Source organism: Chiloscyllium plagiosum, unplaced genomic scaffold (assembly GCF_037043375.1).
Source record: "Chiloscyllium plagiosum isolate Xiang-an unplaced genomic scaffold, Cpla_swu_hap1 HiC_scaffold_13, whole genome shotgun sequence".
Lineage (NCBI taxonomy): Eukaryota > Metazoa > Chordata > Chondrichthyes > Orectolobiformes > Hemiscylliidae > Chiloscyllium > Chiloscyllium plagiosum.
In genome coordinates, this window is record NW_028270151.1 from 48,890,110 (window position 1) to 48,909,721 (window position 19,612).

The 19,612-nt window shown below is 40.9% G+C and overlaps 1 protein-coding gene across 1 annotated transcript in view; it reads right to left on the reverse strand.

Annotated features, from left to right (window-relative positions):
• The window catches only part of LOC122555938 (mitofusin-1-like), a 75,807-nt gene extending 56,508 nt beyond the window's left edge, over positions 1-19,299 (reverse strand). Inside the window, exons 1-4 of the mRNA XM_043702232.2 lie at positions 19,183-19,299; positions 11,729-11,850; positions 10,704-10,839; positions 8,821-8,983 (exon numbers count right to left, since the gene is read on the reverse strand). Of these exons, the coding sequence (XP_043558167.1) occupies positions 8,821-8,983; positions 10,704-10,839; positions 11,729-11,843 (414 nt within the window). The 5' untranslated portion in view covers positions 11,844-11,850; positions 19,183-19,299. The remainder of the gene's footprint in view (positions 1-8,820; positions 8,984-10,703; positions 10,840-11,728; positions 11,851-19,182) is intronic.
• Between the last annotated feature and the right edge of the window lie 313 nt (positions 19,300-19,612).

Sequence of the window (19,612 nt, forward strand, 5' to 3'; positions counted from 1 at the left end):
AAAGCCGTCTGTAAACCTCTTCAACTTCACCGATTCATTTTCAATGCTGTTCTTTAAAGCACCAAGTAAAAACAGCTGAGAGGTGACTTGGTGGGGAATTGTTGTTTGGACTTTCATTGACAAAATGTTTTATTAATTTGAAAAGTGTAAAAGGGGCATGAAGTTAAAAGGCAGACTTCCAACAGAAATCCAGCTGGGCAAGAAATCAGACAGCTCATGTGGGAACTAAGTCAAAATACATCACAGAGAGGCACACAAAGTTAAGTGAAACAGGATTACTGCATACCAACCCACTATTTGGCCACCATCTGTGGAATATTCAGAAGCTTTCAAAAGGTCCTAGGGCTTGGCCCACCTCAATGACATCTTTTGTAACTGGTCTACTGGAATGATAGTGAGGCAATGATTGGGTCAAATCAGTTTCCACAGACTTTATTTGTGAAGTATAAAAGAGGAGATTCTCACAACACAAGATTTGTATAAATTTTACATATTGGACTGACTGATAGCACAGTACTTAGGGAAGACAAGGCAATTTTTCTGTGGAGATTGTCTCTCAAATTAGAGGGGAAGATAATACATTCCAAAATACTAGTGTTATGACACTACAGTCTCAAACATTAGCATGCATCAGGTCTAATCTACACTAAATAAAGAACAACATTAAAATTTGGGAATTTTGTACCTTGATTTTCTAACTTGGCCTATCCATTTACTGCTAGGCCTACCTTCACTACTCAAAGAATGCAATGTTTTACTTTTCTCTGTCAAAATTGTTTAGTATTTTAGAATAATCATTAAATGTCAAGATAGCCACAGGATCTTCTTTTTCAGTGGCCACCTTTAAACCGTTCTGCTTCCCATTGACCTTAAACTCAATGTAAAAGACGTTAAACCCAGAAAGAGGGATGTAGAGCTATCGCGTCTGTACCCTCAGTTCCTTGCCTACTTCAGCACAAACAAGCACTGCCATAGTTACTTCAACTACCTCTTGGGACATATCACTTACTTTTCAACTGAATCAAACAAACTGCTTCCTCAATTCCATTTTCAAACTCACATAGTTAATAATATTGAGATTATCGCACTTCTCAGAAACAGTACTCTCCCCATTCAAATCACTGCCTTTCCAAAAACAAAACTTTTCACCATTCTGTCTTTAATCTGTGATCTTATCTTCAACCTCCTTTCCTTCTCAGAGATTCCAAAACAGTTGTCACTTCCTTGCATCATTTTCATCTCTCATGAAACACTCCAGTTTGGCTTTCCTTAAAATGAATTAGCTAAACCAAAAATATCAGCATCTTCAATTATTATTAGCAGGAATGCACTACCCATCTTCACCTTCATTATAGTGTTAAGCATTGTACTGTCACCCACCAATACTCCACTTCCTTCATACAGCTCTGAGACTACCCTTGTAGAATTCTAATCTCAGGTATGCAAATGTAGTCAGTGCATCTAAAGTAACAGTCTTTCTCCTTCCCACAGTGCAATCTTGAGCTTCCACAAGGATCTTTGTCTACATGTTCTCCATCAGATCATCATTCATTGGCAGAACAACTTTCAATAGATGCTGACACCAACGTTTGTTATGGAGCAGGCCAGACCCCTCAAAACATTTCAAGAAGGTCATCCAGACCCCAACTTTGCTGGTTGTCTTAAGCAGGTGAAGAGGGAAATGGCACGGGGCAGGGTGACACTAGGCACAAGGACACACAAGATGGCCACTGAGCCATCAGTTTGCCAACTTGACACACAAGATGGCTGCCAGATCACAATATGTGGAAAAACAGCAGAGCAGATACAGATACTGCCTTGGACTACCAGAATGCCAACACAATACACTCATAACCCAGTTGATTAGTTTAAGGTGGGTGGAGGAGAGAATACACATGAGTAACAAACATTGCCCGAACAGTCTTGGTCCAGCCAACACCTCTTACAGAAATGCTAATAGCCAGAGCTACAGTAATCGTCCTTCTCAGGAAGAGCGATTAGCGCCCATTACTACAGCAATGGATTTCCGTACAGTCAGTGAAACTGAATGTCTACACTGAAACTGACAATGACCAGGCAGAAATTAACAAAGGCTGCGCTGGAACTGACAAAGACTGTATCAAAATTATCAACAATTCTGCAATGATTGCCATAAACAAACCATATTACAAAGACAATAATCTCAACACCGACCTAAAAGTACTTGACGTGTACTCCGGGTCGAGAGAAGACTCTCAGCTGACCCTTGTTCTGTTTGCCTCTCTCTCCCCAGAGCTCCAGTATTTTCTTGTGCAATAAACTCTGTCATTGAACCCTGATTCCGACTCCGAGACTGATGTTTTTCCCACAACACAGGTGTAAAGTGGATATTCCAGGAGAGCTGCCACTGGTAAAACCACTTAGTTTTAAACGAAACATAATTTATTTACTGGATCCGTGCAGGGACCACTGTTGTTTGTGATATATATAAATGTCCTGGAGAAACATATAGGTGGTCTGATTACCAAGTTTGCAGATGACACTAAGATTGGTGGAGTAGCAGATAGTGAAGGGGACTGTCAGAGAATGCATAAGAATTTGGAGATAGGAGAGTTTGGCAGAGAAACAGCAAAAGGTGTTCAATCCAGGCAAATGCAAGGTGATACATTTTGGAACATCCAATTCAAAAGTGAACTGTATAGTAAATGGAAAATCCCTGCAGAAAATTAATGTACAGAGAGAGATGTGGGTGTTCAGATCCGTTGTACCCTGAAGGTGGCAACGCAGGTCGACAAAATGGTCAAAGGCGGCATACGGCACACTTTCCTTCATCAGGTTGGGTATGGAGTACAAGAGTTGGTAGGTCATGTTACGGTTGTATAGGACTTTGGTTTGGTCACATTTGGAACACTGCGTACAGTTCTGGTCGCCACATTATCAAAGGAAGTGGATGCTTTGAAGAGAGTACACAGGAGGTTCACCAGGATGTTGAGATGGAAATGTGTTGCTGGAAAAACGCAGCAGGTCAGGCAGCATCTAGGGAACAGGAGAATCGACGTTTCGGGCATTAGCCCTTCTTCCTGAAGAAGGGCTAATGCCCGAAACGTCGATTCTCCTGTTCCCTAGATGCTGCCTGACCTGCTGCGCTTTTCCAGCAACACATTTCCATCTCTGATCTCCAGCATCTGCAGACCTCACTTTCTCCTCACCAGGATGTTGCCAGGTAAGGAAAACGCTAGCTACGAACAGAGGTTGAATAGGTTAGGTTTATTTTCATTAGAAAGACAGAAGATGAGGGGAGACCTGATTGAGGTCCACAAAATCAAGAGAGGGGTGGATAGCAAGAAGCTTTTTCCCTAGAGTGGGGGACTCAATTACAAGGGGTCACAAGTTCAAGGTGAGAGAGAATAAGTTTAAGAGAGATATATATGGAAACTTATTTACGCAAAGGGTGGTGGGTGCCTGGAACACATTGCCACCTGAGGTCAAGATGTACAGCATGGAAACAGATCCTTCAGTCCAACTCGTCCATGCAGATATCCCAACCCATTTTAGTCCCACCTAGCAGCACCCGGCCCATATCCCTCCAAACCCTTCCTATTCATATACCCATCCAGATGCCTTTTAAATGTTGCAATTGTACCAGCCTCCACCACTTCGTCCGGCAGCTCATTGCATACATGCACCACCCTCTGCGTGGAAAGGTTGCCCCTTAGGTCTCTTTTATATCTTTCCCCTCTCACCCTAAATCTATGCCCTCTAGTTCTGGAATCCCCCATTCCAGGGAAGAGACTTTGTGTATTTATCCTATCCATGCCTCTCATTTTTTAAACCTCTATAAAGGTCACCCCTCAGCCTTCGACACTCCAGGGAAAACATAGCCTAGCTTACTCAATCTCTTCCTGTAGCTCAAATCCTCCAACCCTGGCAACATCCTTGTAAATCTTTTCTGAATCCTTTCAAGTTTGAATTGAATTGAATTGAATTTATTGTCACATGTACCGAGACACAGTGAAAAGCTTTGTCTTGCAAGCAACACAGGCAGATCACAGAGTTAAGTAGCATAGGTGAATAAATAATAGGTAAACAGCAGTAAAAACAAAAACACAGGTACAGGCGAATACAGTTTGAGAGTCCATTCAGTATTCTAACAACAATAGGGTAGAAACTGTTTCGACCGGCTGGTGCATGTGTTCAGGCTTCTGTACCTTGTCCTCAACGGTAGAGGTTGTAGAAAAACATCATCAGGGTGGGATGGATCTTTGAGAATGCTGGCAAACTTTCCTTGACAGCAGGTCTGGTAGATAAGATTCTATAGATGGGAAGTTAAAAATCACACAACACCGGGTTATAGTCCAACAGCATTAGCTTTCAGAGCACTGCTCTTTCATCAGGTGGTTGTGGTATAGATGGGAAGTTGGCCTTTGGATTGTCTGGGCCGAGTTCACCACTCTCTGTAACCATCTCCGATCTTGAATGGTACAGTTGCCATACCAGGTAGTCATACATTCAAGAATACTCTCGATGATGCACCTATAAAAGTTGGCAAGGGTATTCGCGCCATCATGCCTAATTACCTCAGCTGTCCGAGGAAGAAGAGACGTTGTTGGGCCTCTGTAGCCAGTGCGTCCACATGAAAAGTCCAAGAAAGCTTGTTGTGGATGACCACTCCCAGGAGCTTGACACTCTCCACTCGTTCCACCTCTGTGCTGTTAATGTGTAGGGGGCATGAGTAACATCAATAATGAGTTTCTTGGTTATGCTGGCATTGAGACCTAGGTAGTTCTCAGTGCACCATTTTTCCAGGTCTTCCACCTCCCGTCTGTAGTCTGTTTGTCTGTAGTCTGAGATTTGACTGACTATGGTGGTATCATCAGTGAACTTGTAAATGGCATTAGTCTGGTATTTGGCAACACAGTCATGGGTATACAGTGAGTACAGTTGAGGGGTTGAGTACCCCCCCCCCCACTACTCCAGTGTTGAGTGTTAGTGGGGATGAAGTATTGTCCCCAATCTTCACTGATTGTGGCCTGTGGTCCAGGAAACCGAGGATCCAGTTGCAGAGAGTGGGGCTTAGTCCGAAATCACTAAGTTTAGTAATCGGTGTTGAGGGGATAATATTGTTGAAGGCTGAACTGTAGTCAATGAGTAGGATTCTTACGCGGCTGTTCTTGGTACCAAGATGTTCGAGAGAGGAGTGAAGGGCAAAGTGATATGGCATCTGATGTGATCTGTTTGTCCGATAGGCAAATTGGAGTGGATCAAGAGTAGTGGGGAGGCTGGAGTTGATTAATGCCATGACCAGCCTTTCAAAGCACTTCATGACTACCAAAGTTAGGACCACTGGCGGTAGCCATTCAGACTGCTGCATGAGCCTTCTTAGGCACAGGGATATATTGGCCGTCTTGAAACAGGCAGAGACAGTGGTCTGCTGCAGGGAGAGGTTGATGATGTCCGAGAAGACCTCTGCTTGTGCATGCACTGAGTCCACGGCCTGGTACTCCCCCTGGTCCTGTCGCTTTCCTTGGATTCACACAAAAACTGATCTGATCTCTGATGCTGTGACTGTTGGGATAGGTTCGTCAGGACTTGTTGTCGTCAGGACCTCTCCACTGAAATTCTGCTCAAAGCAAGCATAGAAGGCATTGAGATGGTCTGGGAGGGATGTGTCATCGTCTGTTATCTTGCACTGTTTCTTTTTAAAACCTGTGATGTCATTCAGTCCTTGCCATGGTCGTCAGGTGTCTGTCTGGGTGTCTAGTTTGGATCGGTATTGGTCCTTGGCTGTCTTAATGGCTCTGCGAAGGTCATACTTGGATTCCTTATATCTGAGTGGGTCTCCTGCTATGAAGGCCTCATGCCTTATTTTAGCAGGTTCTGTATGTCCTGAACCATCCAGGGTTTCCTGTTGGGGAACACCCAGATTGACTTCCTCGCTATGCAGTCCTCCACACACTTGCTGATAAAGTCTATGACGATGGTGGCGTACTCGTCCAAGGTACCTGCAGACTGTGTGAACATGGCCCATTTAGCCAATTCCAAACAGCACTAGAGTTGATCCTCTGCCTCCTCAGACTAGCACTGTACCCATATCTGCGGGAGGGTCTCCTACTTGAGCTTTTGCCTGAAAGCTGGGATAAGAAACACGACATTGTAGTCGGAGTTCCCGAAATGAGGGAACTCCGACTACAACCCTTAACAGTAGTATAATAGTGGTCTAAAATGTTTGGGCCCATGGTGGGGCAGGTAATGTTCTCTTTTAGATTGGCCAGTTACAATAAACAGGGCCTCAGAGTGTCCCGTCTCCATGGTGTTACTGGTGGAGTACAGCACATCCAGAGTTTCCTCAACCTTTGCTTGCAGCGGTATGTACACAGCAGTTAATATAGCAGGAGTAAATTCCCGTGGCAGATAGAAGGGGTGGCATTTGATGGTGAGGGGTTCAAGGTTTGGGGAGCAATAGCTGCCCAGAGTTGCAATGTTGGTGTACCACAAGTTGTTGTTTCACAACATCCTTCCGATAGGAAGGAGACCAGAATCACACGCAATATTCCAAAACTGATGTCCTGTACAGCCGCAACATGACCTCCCAACTCCTGTACTCAATACTCTGACCAATAAAGGAAAGCATACCAAACACCTTCTTCACTATACTATCTACCTGCAACTCCACTTTCAAGGAGCTATGAACTTGCACTCCAAGGTCTCTTTGTTCAGCAATATTCCCTCGAACCTTACCATTAAGTGCATAAGTACTGCTAAGATTTGCTTGCCCAAAATGCAGCGCCTCGCATTTATCTAAGTTAAATGACACTATCAGGCAGTTGGAGTTTGAGATGTATCTAGACCGATACATGAATGGGCATGGTGCAGAGGGATACAAACCTTTAGAAAATAGGGGTCAGGTTTTGATAAAGGATCTGGATCGGCACAGGTTTGGAGGGCCAAAGGGTTTGTTCCTGTGCCGTAATTTTCTTTGTTCTTTGTTATTACCGAATGAAACACAAGCAAAAGAGAACAGTATACAGAATAACTTAACCTATCCGAAAACCCAACAGATTATCCCAATTTAATGATGTTGTTCCCAATACTTGCAACAAGCCCCATAAACACCCCTTAGCACAAAAGGAAAAAAAAACACAGGGTCTTACAGGAGAGAGGTCAGAGACAGCATCATGGACCTGCTTCTTTGGGTCCAGCAGCTTTTATAGCACCACTGCTACAAATCAAACCAAACCAGAGAAAAGCTGAGCTGGGAGAACTGGCCACTCCCCTTTCATTGTACAAGTTTTTTTTTAAAACTTAAAAGCCTTTTGCCTGAGGCAGTATGTTAGCTATAATCAAGTTGGCCCTTCAAACCTAGACCTTCCGGAGTCGGTGTCTTTTATGACCTCTCTGAAAATAAACCAAGGACAACATAACCTTGTTCAAGGACCAGAATCATCACAATTTCCTCTCCACCATTTTTACTCAATCCAATAGAAATGCTTCAATATGCAGAGTTCAATAAGCCTTACTTCAACTAATTATGAATTATTTACAATAGTTCAAACCTAAGGAACTCCAGTCCCTTACCAAATTCCATACCTTACCCTCTCTACAGTCTTAAATTTAGTGTCCTGCTCAACCTGAATTGAGCTAGAAACAAAACATTCTTTCTACCACCAAAACTGCTTGTTTTCAACATCACAATACTATCATGCCCCACTCCAGGATTTGTGAACAAAAGCTCAAGGCCAATACTGTATCACAGTACTGACGACATGTTACACTGTCAGAGGGCGTGTCTTCTCAGTGAGAGATAAAATATTTCATGGCACTATTTCAAAGAAGCATAAGAGACTGTTCCCTGGTATCCTAAACAATATTTAGCCCTCAATTAATGTCACAAAATTTAATTATCTACTTATTATAACACTGATATTTGGGAAATCTTGCTGTGTGCAAATTCGCTATGTACATTAAACAATTATTACATTTCAAAAGTACTTCAGTGGCTGTAAAATATGTTAGGATCTAGTGTCGTTATTTATACAAGTGTAACTTTTTTCTACTAGTGAAACCTTGTCAAGTTTGTTTTTGTCTGTTTGAGAATCCACTATTATATGTTCTCTTGCTGACCTTCCAATCTTTAATGTTAACTTTCGCAAAATTCTGATGAACCTTCTCTTAACCCATGTCACGTCTATTTGCCCATCATCTTTGCCATTATTCATAAGTATGGTCTGCCTGTTCTTATGTGCCTTGGGTTTGCAAACAGGAGAGTTGACAAAATGCATTGGTTAATATGAGATTCATCTCAGGCAAGAAGGGTTGCAAAAGGCTTCCAGGATAGATGAAATTAAAAATAGGATGCAAGAGACTGAGGCTAAGAAGCAATGGGGTTTGCATTGAAGCAAGAGCCAATAGAAAAGCATCTGATTGTGGTTTAGGAATAGGCACAGCATAACTGACATATTAGGGGGAATAAAAGGCATAAAGAGGGAAAGAAAAGCACTTTATGAGACAACAATAAGAATCTTGCTTTTATATTCCTCTGTAAATACTGGAATATGCGTTGGGGTGCAGACTTACTGGCATCCCCCAATATTTCACGCAGATAAGCATTCTCCATTGCAAATGAGGAAATAAGAGGAGACTACTATATCAACAGTATAGTCATAAGGCTTATCTAAACAAATTGCACAATTTGAAAAATCATTTTTCCACAATGAATTACTTGGCTCTAAACAACAAACACCCCTCCCTTCCCTTCCCCCGGCCCCCCCCCCGGCCCCCCCCCCCCCCCTCCCTCCCCCTCCTATGTTAATGCCACATATTTAGACAGAAACAGGTCTTTACTTTAACATTCTTTTTTTCCTCAGAGTCCTCGGTCATCAAATAGGCCTTCTCCCCATCTGTTCCTTCAACACTAAGGAAGCAGTTGGTTGTGTGTCCAATGCCACTGGGCAGTACCTTGTCCCATAGCATAGCGTTGATCACTGTACTCTTCCCATTACTTGTTCTGTGACATTTGAAACACAAAAACTTTAAAAAAGTCTTTTGTTCAAAATTAGTAACTCATAAAACGTCTGCTCAAATAAAACAAAATTCTCAAAGGCCAACAACTTATTTGTTTAATGATGACAGTATTATAATGATGTTCAAGGTAAGAAAAAGAAATGGAGACGGGGGAATTCTGAACTATTTTTAGGAAGGAGGATCATATTATAAGAAAATAAAGCTAGGGTCACAAGTTCTGAGACAGTATATCACTGTCTGACAAAGGCTCAAAAGCACATGAATATCCCTGCTGATGGTTACAAGTCAGATCTCAGAGTGAAATCTGACTTGATAGTTATATTTTTCAGGTATTTAATTACAACACATTCACACTAGGCTGTCAATGTTCATACAAAAATAACCCATTATACATGTTTATTAAACAAAAACAAAATTACAATTATTAAAAGACAGTTTAGAAAAAATAAACCATTTTGAGAAACTGCTGGAGAGAAGTCAATGTAATATTTTGAGTCTGGTCACCCTTCTTTACGTTAACTCTGATTTCTCTCTACAGATGCTGCCAGAACTGCTGAGTTTCCCCACCAATTTGTTTTTGTTTTTGTTTCAGATTTGCACATCCAGAGGTTCAATTATAACGATTTTCAACCAGTTTGCCATCAATATCCTTTAGAGATACTCAAGCCCAGTGAAGGGTCACACCAATCTTAATTCCTTACTTACATGACTCTTTCTAGGTTTGGTGGCCCAATTCTAATGACCTAAATTTCCTTTCAGTTCTGAGACCTTGAAAACTTCTATATAAACTCTCACAGTTTAGAAACTTCACAAACTAATCCTTATGGGAGGGTGAAATTGTTCACCTGAACTGGAACCTGATTCTGAACTGAACTGCCAATCACTTGTGGTACCTAGTCTGTTTTCTCTGTCATAAAAGTTCAATTTGTAAACATTGAATTAAAAGCACAGTTATCCTATTCAATGCTTAACTGTAGTCATATTCTTTAATGGAATTATGCAGTCAGTTCACTGTTCCAAATATCTTTATTACTTCTTTAAAATAAAAACCATTCACAGAGTTCTACTTTAAATCCAAAATCCCAAAAAATATAATTATAATTTATCACAAAGCAACAATTTCAGCTCTTAATTTTATTTTTTTTTAGGATTTCATTTGGAAAATTGTTACTGTAAACATTGTTGCTTTCACTTCTTCAATGCTATCTTTATCTGCCAAGACTAAAATATATTTTAGAGTTGTTTGTAATCCTATTAGGATAAATTCTATCAACTAGATAAAATATACAAGACAACTGTGATTTAACAAGTAGCACCTTTTCTCACCTTTAACCTCAGACCTTCTGCAATCTGTCATAACTTCTTTTGAAGTTTCAAACATATTGCTTTACAGCAATAACAGGGAAAAATGTATCTCTTACTTTGACTCCTCTCTCAGCTAAAAACTGCAAAAAAATGTTTTTTGGAAGGCTTTTTCTTCACAAACTTAAAAGCTAGATATAAAAATTCCAAGCAAGATAGCAGCTGTTTCTTGATTTATCTACGCTGTGCTCCTACTTCTGTGAATTTTGGTACCAACATCATCAATAGGTTTGTTGCTCCTTCAGCAAGCATACACTTCCAATCATAAAATATGACCTTCCTCTCTGTACTTAATGAAGAATCTATTATTAGTATCCATAATTTAATATTTTGCATCTCACCTTCCAAAAAAGGCCACTTTCATGTGTCTACGTGCCAGCACCTCACCGATTCCAGCCACTTTAGTTGCAAACATTTCTATTTCTCCTAACTGCTGCTGCGTCGTTATCTTCTCCAATCCTTCATTTTGGTGAGATTCTAAGAGTCAAATCATCAGGAATATATATATATAAAAAAACAAAAACAAATTGGATTTAAAAACTTTCTTCAACTTAACTGAGATGCCTCAAGTTACTTCACAAGAATGCTGAGACAGAAACTGACAGAGGCTGTCAAAACAGAGAGGTTTTAAAAATTATTTCAAGAAGATAAAGAGAAACATGGCAGGGGAGGTTTAGGGAGAGAACTAGAAAAAAAACAAGATCAGCAAAGGTAGAATGAAACAAGTCAAGGATGCACAAGAGACCACACCTGGAAGAACTGTAGGGCTTGCACGATATGACAAAGGAGGGAGGCCACGTAGGATTTAAACAAAAGATTGAGAATTTCTAAATTCAATCTATAGATAGACCAGAAACTAATACTTATATATAGATCTGTAAGGACAGAAGTGATGGATAAATAAGACACTATGCAAGTTAGGATGCGGACAGTGGACCTTTGGGTGTGCTTAATTTTATGGAAGGTGGCAGGCTGGCTAGGAGTCCATTGTTGTTGAGTCTGGAGGCGACAAAATCACAGGTGAGAGTTTCAGAAGCAGATGGAGGAGGCAGAGATGAACAAATTGTAGCAATAGGCGGTTATGCTGATTGAAGAGAATGTGAAGTCAAAAACACAACCAAATATATTGATTCAGACTGAGACAATAACATGGGGAATAGTGGCTGCAAATTGGGGCTTGTGGAGGCAGTCAAAAGACATTAGAAGATACAGATTAGATAAAAGAAACATTTACTGCAGAATGATAACTCTGATACAGACAAGGTGATTCTATTGAAGATGCGTGCCTCAACATTTGTTCTAGTCTATACCACATTGAATTACTATTACTTAATATCAACCAAAGCACCGGTAATTGATATCAAACCTTTAATAAAGCTTGCTCCTTCATTAACATATTCCAACAGTTGATCAAAAATTGAGTTAATCTTCTTTTTAGCCTGTACAAAGTGCTTCAATGGTGATGAACTGGTGTCTGCCATGATTCAACTGTGTAGAAAATTCACAAATGTTATGAACGGAACAACACCTACATTTAAACAGTTCTACAAAATCCAATTTTACCTTCACATTTTTGATGATCACAAACTAGTTAATAGGTAAAATTTGGCAGCTACTACAGGTTAAGATTTGCCTTGAAGTAAACAGTATATCCTGGCTTGGTGCTTTAAACACATATCAATCACTGATCCAATCACACCTGTCAAGACTTCAAGTCTCAATTTACAAACATTGTGTGGTGGAGGCAGGTTTAATTCAGGAATTCAAGACAGCATTTGATGATCACTTAACAGAAACAATATTCAGGGTTATGGGGGGAATAAAAGAGAATGGCACCAAGTCATGATACTCATTCAGACAGCCAAAGATAACATGAATTACAGAATCAAAGAGTACAGAAGAGGCAACTTTGCTCATCAACATTTCGGGCACACATCCAAGTACTTCTCAGAAGTTGTGACATTTCCTGCCTCAATTACCCTGAACGCTGAGACAGACACTTCTGAGTTAGGTTTCAGCAAAAACAGAAAATGAAACTTTTTCTTAAAGAGAAAACTGAAACATAAAGGAGGGGAGAAAAAAAAAGTGAAGAATCCCCCACCCAAGCAAGCAGATGGGACATCAGTTTAACATCTTATCTGAAAAACAGCACCTCTAACAGTACTACTTCAACACAACACTAGACTGTCAGCCTTGATTTTTGCACTTAATGCAGCAATGAGATCAAACCCAGAACATTATAACTCAGAAATGAGAGTGGTTCCAACTGCTAAGTTGAATTTAATTAATGGTTGGATTACATTAGATCAGTTTTTTTAAAAATAGGACTTATTTTCAAAACATATGAAGAATAGAGAATCACATGTTCAGAAGTAAATTCAGGCACACTTGGAACGGGAAATCTATTCAGCCTGAAAGCCTACTCCTTACACAGAATACATGGTATATATTTTGGTGGAGGTATAAAAGTATATACTGTCACACATATATAACATATATCCACACACACCTTTATTTCATTTTATAAAATATAGGTGTAAGGTTATACTCACACTACTACATAAAGTTCCTCAAGATGACAATCACAAAGGAGAGGTACTTTGTGTAGGGACAGAGTGAATGAAAAGAGAGTAACAATGGCCTAACTGGAAACTCCAGAATAAAGAAATAATCCAATTTTAGAATAGAATATATAAGAATATAAGTCATGAGATAAAGTGCCCAGACAGAAAAAAAGAGGAAAAAGGGATAGGCAAAGGGGTTATTGATAATAAGCCAAGATAGAGATAATTGCTAAGTGGGGTGCGAATGAGAAATGAAAATGTTTGAAATTGGGTTGGCTGTGCTGGGAGCAACCCAGAAAGGATGTGGCTAAGGGGTGTGGGGCAAGGGAACAAACAAGGGAAATAGTGTCCACTTTCTGAAATTATGAAACTCCACATACAGTCCTGAAGGCTGTAACATGCATAGGCAGAATTAGAGGTGTTTTTTTCTGCAGCTTGAGTTAGGCCTAGCTGGAACAGCACAGTCGTCCTGAGATTGAAATGGGAACAAGGTGGTGTCCAAATGTCTATATTCTATCTGTAAAAGACTCCAAGTTTTCAGTTGTTTGCCACTTCAACAGACCATCACAATTCAGGCCTACCTAGACAGATTCAGCCTTTTAAGTCACATAAAGAACTCTTTCTCAAAGACTTTTGGCAAAAACTGATGACCCTGAACAATTTATTTCTCAAATTCAAGTAGCTCATGACAGCCATTTCAAACTACAGACATTGGTGTAATTTCAGAAAAATGGTTGCCAATTTGCATAGTAACTCCAAAAACAGCAATGCTAGAATGACCAGATCTTTTTTTTTGTGAGATGTTAACAAGGGATATTTAGAGAATAAAGGCCCCATTTCTTCAAAATAGTGTCTAAGATCTTTACATCCACTCGGGGCAGAGTAGGCTTCAGTTTAACACTTCATTCAAAATATGGCACCCCAACAGGGCAGCACTCCCTCAGTCTCACATTAGTCTGCGAGTCCTGATTTTTATGCTCAAGTTTTGGAATGGGACTTGAATTCCTGAGTCAATGACAATGCTACTAACTGAGCCATAACTGACGCGTCTTTCTTGGATAGGAGAGAGAAAATGAAGAAATTAAGTGTAGAAGCACAAATGGAAAGGAAGAGAAACTGTTTGCAAAGGAAAAAAAGTCAGCATTATTGACTCATGTTAGCTCACCCAACATTTAAATCCAGTCTTAACATCTGAACGATATTTTGCCTCCTCGACAACAATTCAGTCTACTACTCCAGGTTCAACCAGGAGCAAGAGGACAATCCTAGACTTTCATCATTCTGTTATTTCAACGACTGCTTCCTCGATTTCCTACCTACTTAATTTGGATCATTTCTGATATTTTCAAACTAGGAGTTGATCGATATCACTGATTAGGCCTCTACTAGAATATTCTGTCAGTTATTGGGCACCACATTTATGGAAGGATCCCAAAGTGTAGGAGAGGGTTTACAGAAAATCTATCAGCATGATATAAATGATCCAGACTTTCAAACATTTGTAAACCTAAGGAATCTGGGATTGGTATTCTTAGAGCAAAGAAAATTAAGTGGACAGTTAGGAGGAATATTCCAAATGCTAAATATTTCATATAACCACTGAACAGTTGAAGCACAGAGAGGGCCACTTGGCCTGATAAAGTGTATGCTGGTTCTCTACATGAACTCAGCAACCAATTCCTCATCCTCACTCCATACACCAAAAAACTCACATGCTTTATGTGCTTATGAATTCCCTTTCGAAAACCATAATTCAATCTACCTCCATCGCAATCACAGATTATACATTCCAGATCATGCACTGCCTATAGGAAGGACGTTGTGAAATTTGAAAGGGTTCAGAAAAGAGTTGTAACAGTATTGTCAGAATTGGAGGATTTGAGCTATAGGGAGAGGCTGAATAGGCAGGGGCTCTTTTTCCTGGAGCGTCAGAGGCTCAAGGGTAACCTTACACAGGTTCATGAAATGATAAGGGGCATGGGATAGAGTAAATAGGAAATGTCTTTTCTCTGGATTGTGGAAATCCAGAATTAGAGGGCATAGGTTTATGTGAGAGGGGAAATATTTAAAAGGGACCCAAGGGCCACTTTTTTCGCACAAAGGGTGGTGCATGTATGGACTGAGCTGAAGTAGTGGAGATGCAATAACAATATTTAAAAGACATCTGGAAGGGTATATGAATAGGGAGGGTTCAGAGGGATGTGGGCCAAGTGCTGGCAAATGGGACTAGGATAATTTAGGGTATCTGGTTAGCATGGAGGAGTTGGACCGAAGAGTCTGTTTCCATGCTGTACATCTCTATAAGAAATTTTGCATGTCACCCTTGGTTCCTTTATTAATTATGTTAATATCCTCTGATTCTCAACCCAGTGGGGACAGTTTCCTTCAATCTATTCCAAATTGAGATGGTTCAGACAAACTGCAACAATTTCATGGCCCTCATTAAATCAATTTACCTAATCAAAAACTCAACCAAGTTGGTTAAACTCAATTTCAACAAATCCTTACGGATTTTTGATGAATTCATACTTATCTAAGTGATAGCGATTTTTCACCCAAATTATTATTTCTGTAAGTTCTCCCACCAGAGCTTAAATAAATGTCCTGTAGCAGCTGAGTTTACATTATGGCTTTTTTGAGTAAGAGTGTAATATTTCCAATTTTCCAGTCATCTGGGACCATCTTATTTCTGAAGAGAAATTGACAATTACATGTCTCTCCCTACTTCCCTCAGTACTGTCTAATGCACCTAGTTCATTCCTGGTGACTGATCAACTTTTAATTATAGCTTCTTCAGTATATCCTCCATGATATTTTAAGCAATCCATTGTTTCAAATATACACTCTTTCAGCATGACACGCTCCCTAGCTAAGATAGATACAAATTATTAATTACACCCTGCTGGCTCCAAGTGTAGACTTCGCTCAATTGGTAGGTGACAATGAGGTCTGCAGATGCTGGAGGTCAGAGTTGAGAGTATGTTGGATGTAGGTTTGATCGCTGAGCTGGAAGGTTCATTTTCAGGTGTTTCATCACCATACTAGGTAACATCTTCAGTGAGCCTCCAGATGAAGCATTGCTGATGATTTCTGCTTTCTATTTATATGTTTGGGTTTCTATAAGTAAAGCAGGAATCATCAGCAATGCTTCATCCGGAGGCTCACTGAAGATGTTACCTAGTATGGTGCCGAAACATCTGAAAATGAACCTTCCAGCTCAGCGAGCAAACCTACATCCAGAACCTCAACGTGAGCTACAAATCTTCTCAAAACCCGCTTCAGAGTGTGTTGCTGGAAAAGCACAGCAGGTCAGGCAGCATCTGAGGAACCGGAAAACTGAAATTTCGGGCTGGAGCCCTTCATCAGGAATTCCTGACTAAGGGCTCCAGCCCAAAATGTCAATTTTCCTGCTCCTTGGATACTGTCTGACCTGCTGTGCTTTTCCAGCACCACTCTAATCTAGAATCTGTTGCACGTAGTCTTTTTCTGTTTCAAGTTACTCTTTAAATCCTTTGTCAGGATCTCTGGCTCTATCTGCCTATCTGGTCCCCCAGTGAAAATGCATCTCAATTATGCCCAAAAGCAGCCCACCGTTGTTACACGTATTCCAGCTAATCTTTGATTTGAACCTACCTTTGATGAAAAAAAAATCAGGAGAAACTGTTCAATACCAATACAATACCAGATACCAAAGTGATACATTCCAACTACTATCAGATTGTACCAAACAGCACATCCCTTTGGCTGTACTCAATTAGCTGGTGCTTGAAAAACTCAGAACACAATGTCTAACATTAGCTGCAATTCTACAACTTAACAGCTCCTGAACAATCCAGCATATGCTAAGAATTAAAATAACCAATTAATTGGTTGTACCAATTAAGGTCAGTCAGGCTTGCAACATGGCTTATTTGTGCTTGCTACATATAGTCAAACACAGAGACCTAACATCTGAAGGTACAAGTAGTACACCTAGTCAATGGAGATTTTTAAATTAAACAAAAGCATGGAAATTAATGCATAGTTCCTTGGTGCATTAATGATTGTAGTGCAGAAGATCTAAACAGGACTTAAGGTGAACATGGAAAGGATGTTTCCTCCTGTAAACTTCTCTGGAAATATTTCTCTAAGATTTGTGTAAACTTGGAACTCCCTATGTCCGAAGCTGATGGAGACAGGGTTATTGAATGACATACGGCAGAGGTAGATGGATACTTGTAGGGACGGGAATTAAATGTTGTTGGAGTTTGAGACACAAATAGATCAGCCAAAGTCTTAGTGAATGGCACAGCATGCTGATTGCAGGCCCATTTCTGCTTCTTTCTATGTCTATGGTGTTGGCCAACATGGAAGTCGATTCTCTTTGCACATGATAACATAGGAAAGTGATATACTTAACTTAATTTCCAAACAGTCTTGATGAATTTCTGCAATGCATCTTGCAGATGGCAGACACTGCTGCCACTATGCAATGATGATTAAGGGAGTACATATCTGTGGATATGGTGCCTACCAAGCTGATGGCTTTGTCCTGGGTTGTAGGCAAAAATGAGGACTGCAGATGCTGGAAACCAGAATTTAGATCCGAGTGGTGCTGGAAAAGCACAGCAGGTCAGGCAGCATCCGAGGAGCAGGAAAAAAATCGACATTTCGTGCAAAAGCCCTTCAGGAACTTGTCCTGGATTGTGTCAGGCAAAGAGTATTCTTGGTGCTGCACTCATACAGGCAAATGGGGAGTTTCTATCACATAGTAGAAAGTGAGGACTGCAGATGCTGGAGATCAGAGCTGAAAAATATGGTGCTGGAAAAGCACAGCAGGTCAGGCAGCATCCAAGGAGCAGGAGAATCGACGTTTAGGGCATAAGAAGGGCTTATGCCCAAAACGTCGATTCTCCTGTTCCTTGGATGCTGCCTGACCTGCTGCGCTTTTCCAGCACCACATTTTTCAGTTTCTATCACATGCCTGACTTTGGCTTGTAAGTGGTGGACAGACATGAGCAAGTCAAGAGCTGAACTAACTGCAGGATTTCCTATCCTCTGACATGTTCTTGGAACTAAAATATCCATATGGCTAGTTCATTCAGCTCTTTGATCAATCGTCACCCTAAGGAGGCTGATAAGCGAGGGAATTCAGTGATGGCAATGCCTTTGAACATCAAGGCACACTGCTACTTGTCAGCCTGGGTTTTGTCCAGATCTTGCTGTATTTGAACATGAACTGCTTCAGTATGCGGATTCAAAAAATGGTGCTGAACATTATGCAATCAACAGCAAATATCTGCATTTATGGCTATACAATCAAGAAAGCTAATCGATGAAGCAATTTGAAATGGCTGGGCCTCAAATTCCTGCAGAGATATCCCGAGCTGAATCACTAACCTCTCACAATCACAATCAACTGAAGGCAAGTGAGCAGGTTATTGCTGAGCCAGTGTTGCTTGAAAGCACTGTTCACAACCCCTTCGACTGATGATCGAGACTAGAATGATCTAGGGAAGTTGATCGGATTGGATATGTTCTAATTTGTATTTAGGACGTACAGTACTCGGGACATTCCACAGTTTGGGTAAGTGGTAGTCGTACTAGAACAGCATGGCTAGGGGCACGCCTTCTGAAACCGAAATCCAATAATAGCTTACTGACCATACATTCAATAATGTCTCAAAAGTTTCACTTTGAACTTGTGTTGGAACATTAACAACGGTAGCCAGAATCAACGAAAAGTTTTGGGGACTAGTTTGGGAATGGTTGTATTTGCCGGTGTCCTTTGGCACTGCCGACTCAAAATACTAACTCATCTAACATTCTCCACAACCACCTGAGGAAGGTGCAGCACTTCGAAACCTCATGTTTTCAAATAAACCTGTTGGACCATATCCTGGTGTTGTGAGAGCTTTTAGATTAGTAACAGCAAGGCGTATAATTCGCGCAACTATTTCACAGCAGATAAATCACTCCTCACCTTAATTTTCAATAACTTAACCTGTTGTGCAAATAAAACACTAGAGAGAGAGAGAGAGAGTGCATGAAATTGGATGCAACATATTATTCCCTGCCTGATTACAGTATTACTGGTTTTCCAGACAATTGTTTGGCTCCAACTAACGTGATGCTTCATCACGAAATCACACAACCCACGCATTCCGCCAGTCGGTCAAAGTAACCCAAGCACACAATACAGCGTGGGGAAATAAATGACACATTTCCATCACAATACCCGTGGTTGAGGAATCAGCAGTCCACTTAGCCCCGTTACCTTCAATAGGCCGCATCCATCCAGCTGTCTAATGTCAGTCCACGCACGCACCAACTAGCCCACCACGCATGCTCCAACCGGCCCACTACGCATGCTCCAACCGGCCCACCACGCGCGCACCAACCAGCCCACTACGCATGCTCCAACCGGCCCACCACGCGCGCACCAACCAGCCCACTACGCATGCTCCAACCGGCCCACCATGCACGCTCCAACCGCCCCGAGACGCACATAAACCAATTTCCCGAGTTCCAAGTTGAGATCACTGGTGATGCGCAAGCGCCGCTTCAGAATCATTTAACTTTACAGCAACACATTAATATGCTTATCCAGAAAAACTGTTCCTCAATTTTAATTACTTAGTATCTTGACAATATGTTTGCAGGACATTCCAGAGTTTTGAATGACTACTGTAGATTCTTCTTCTGTG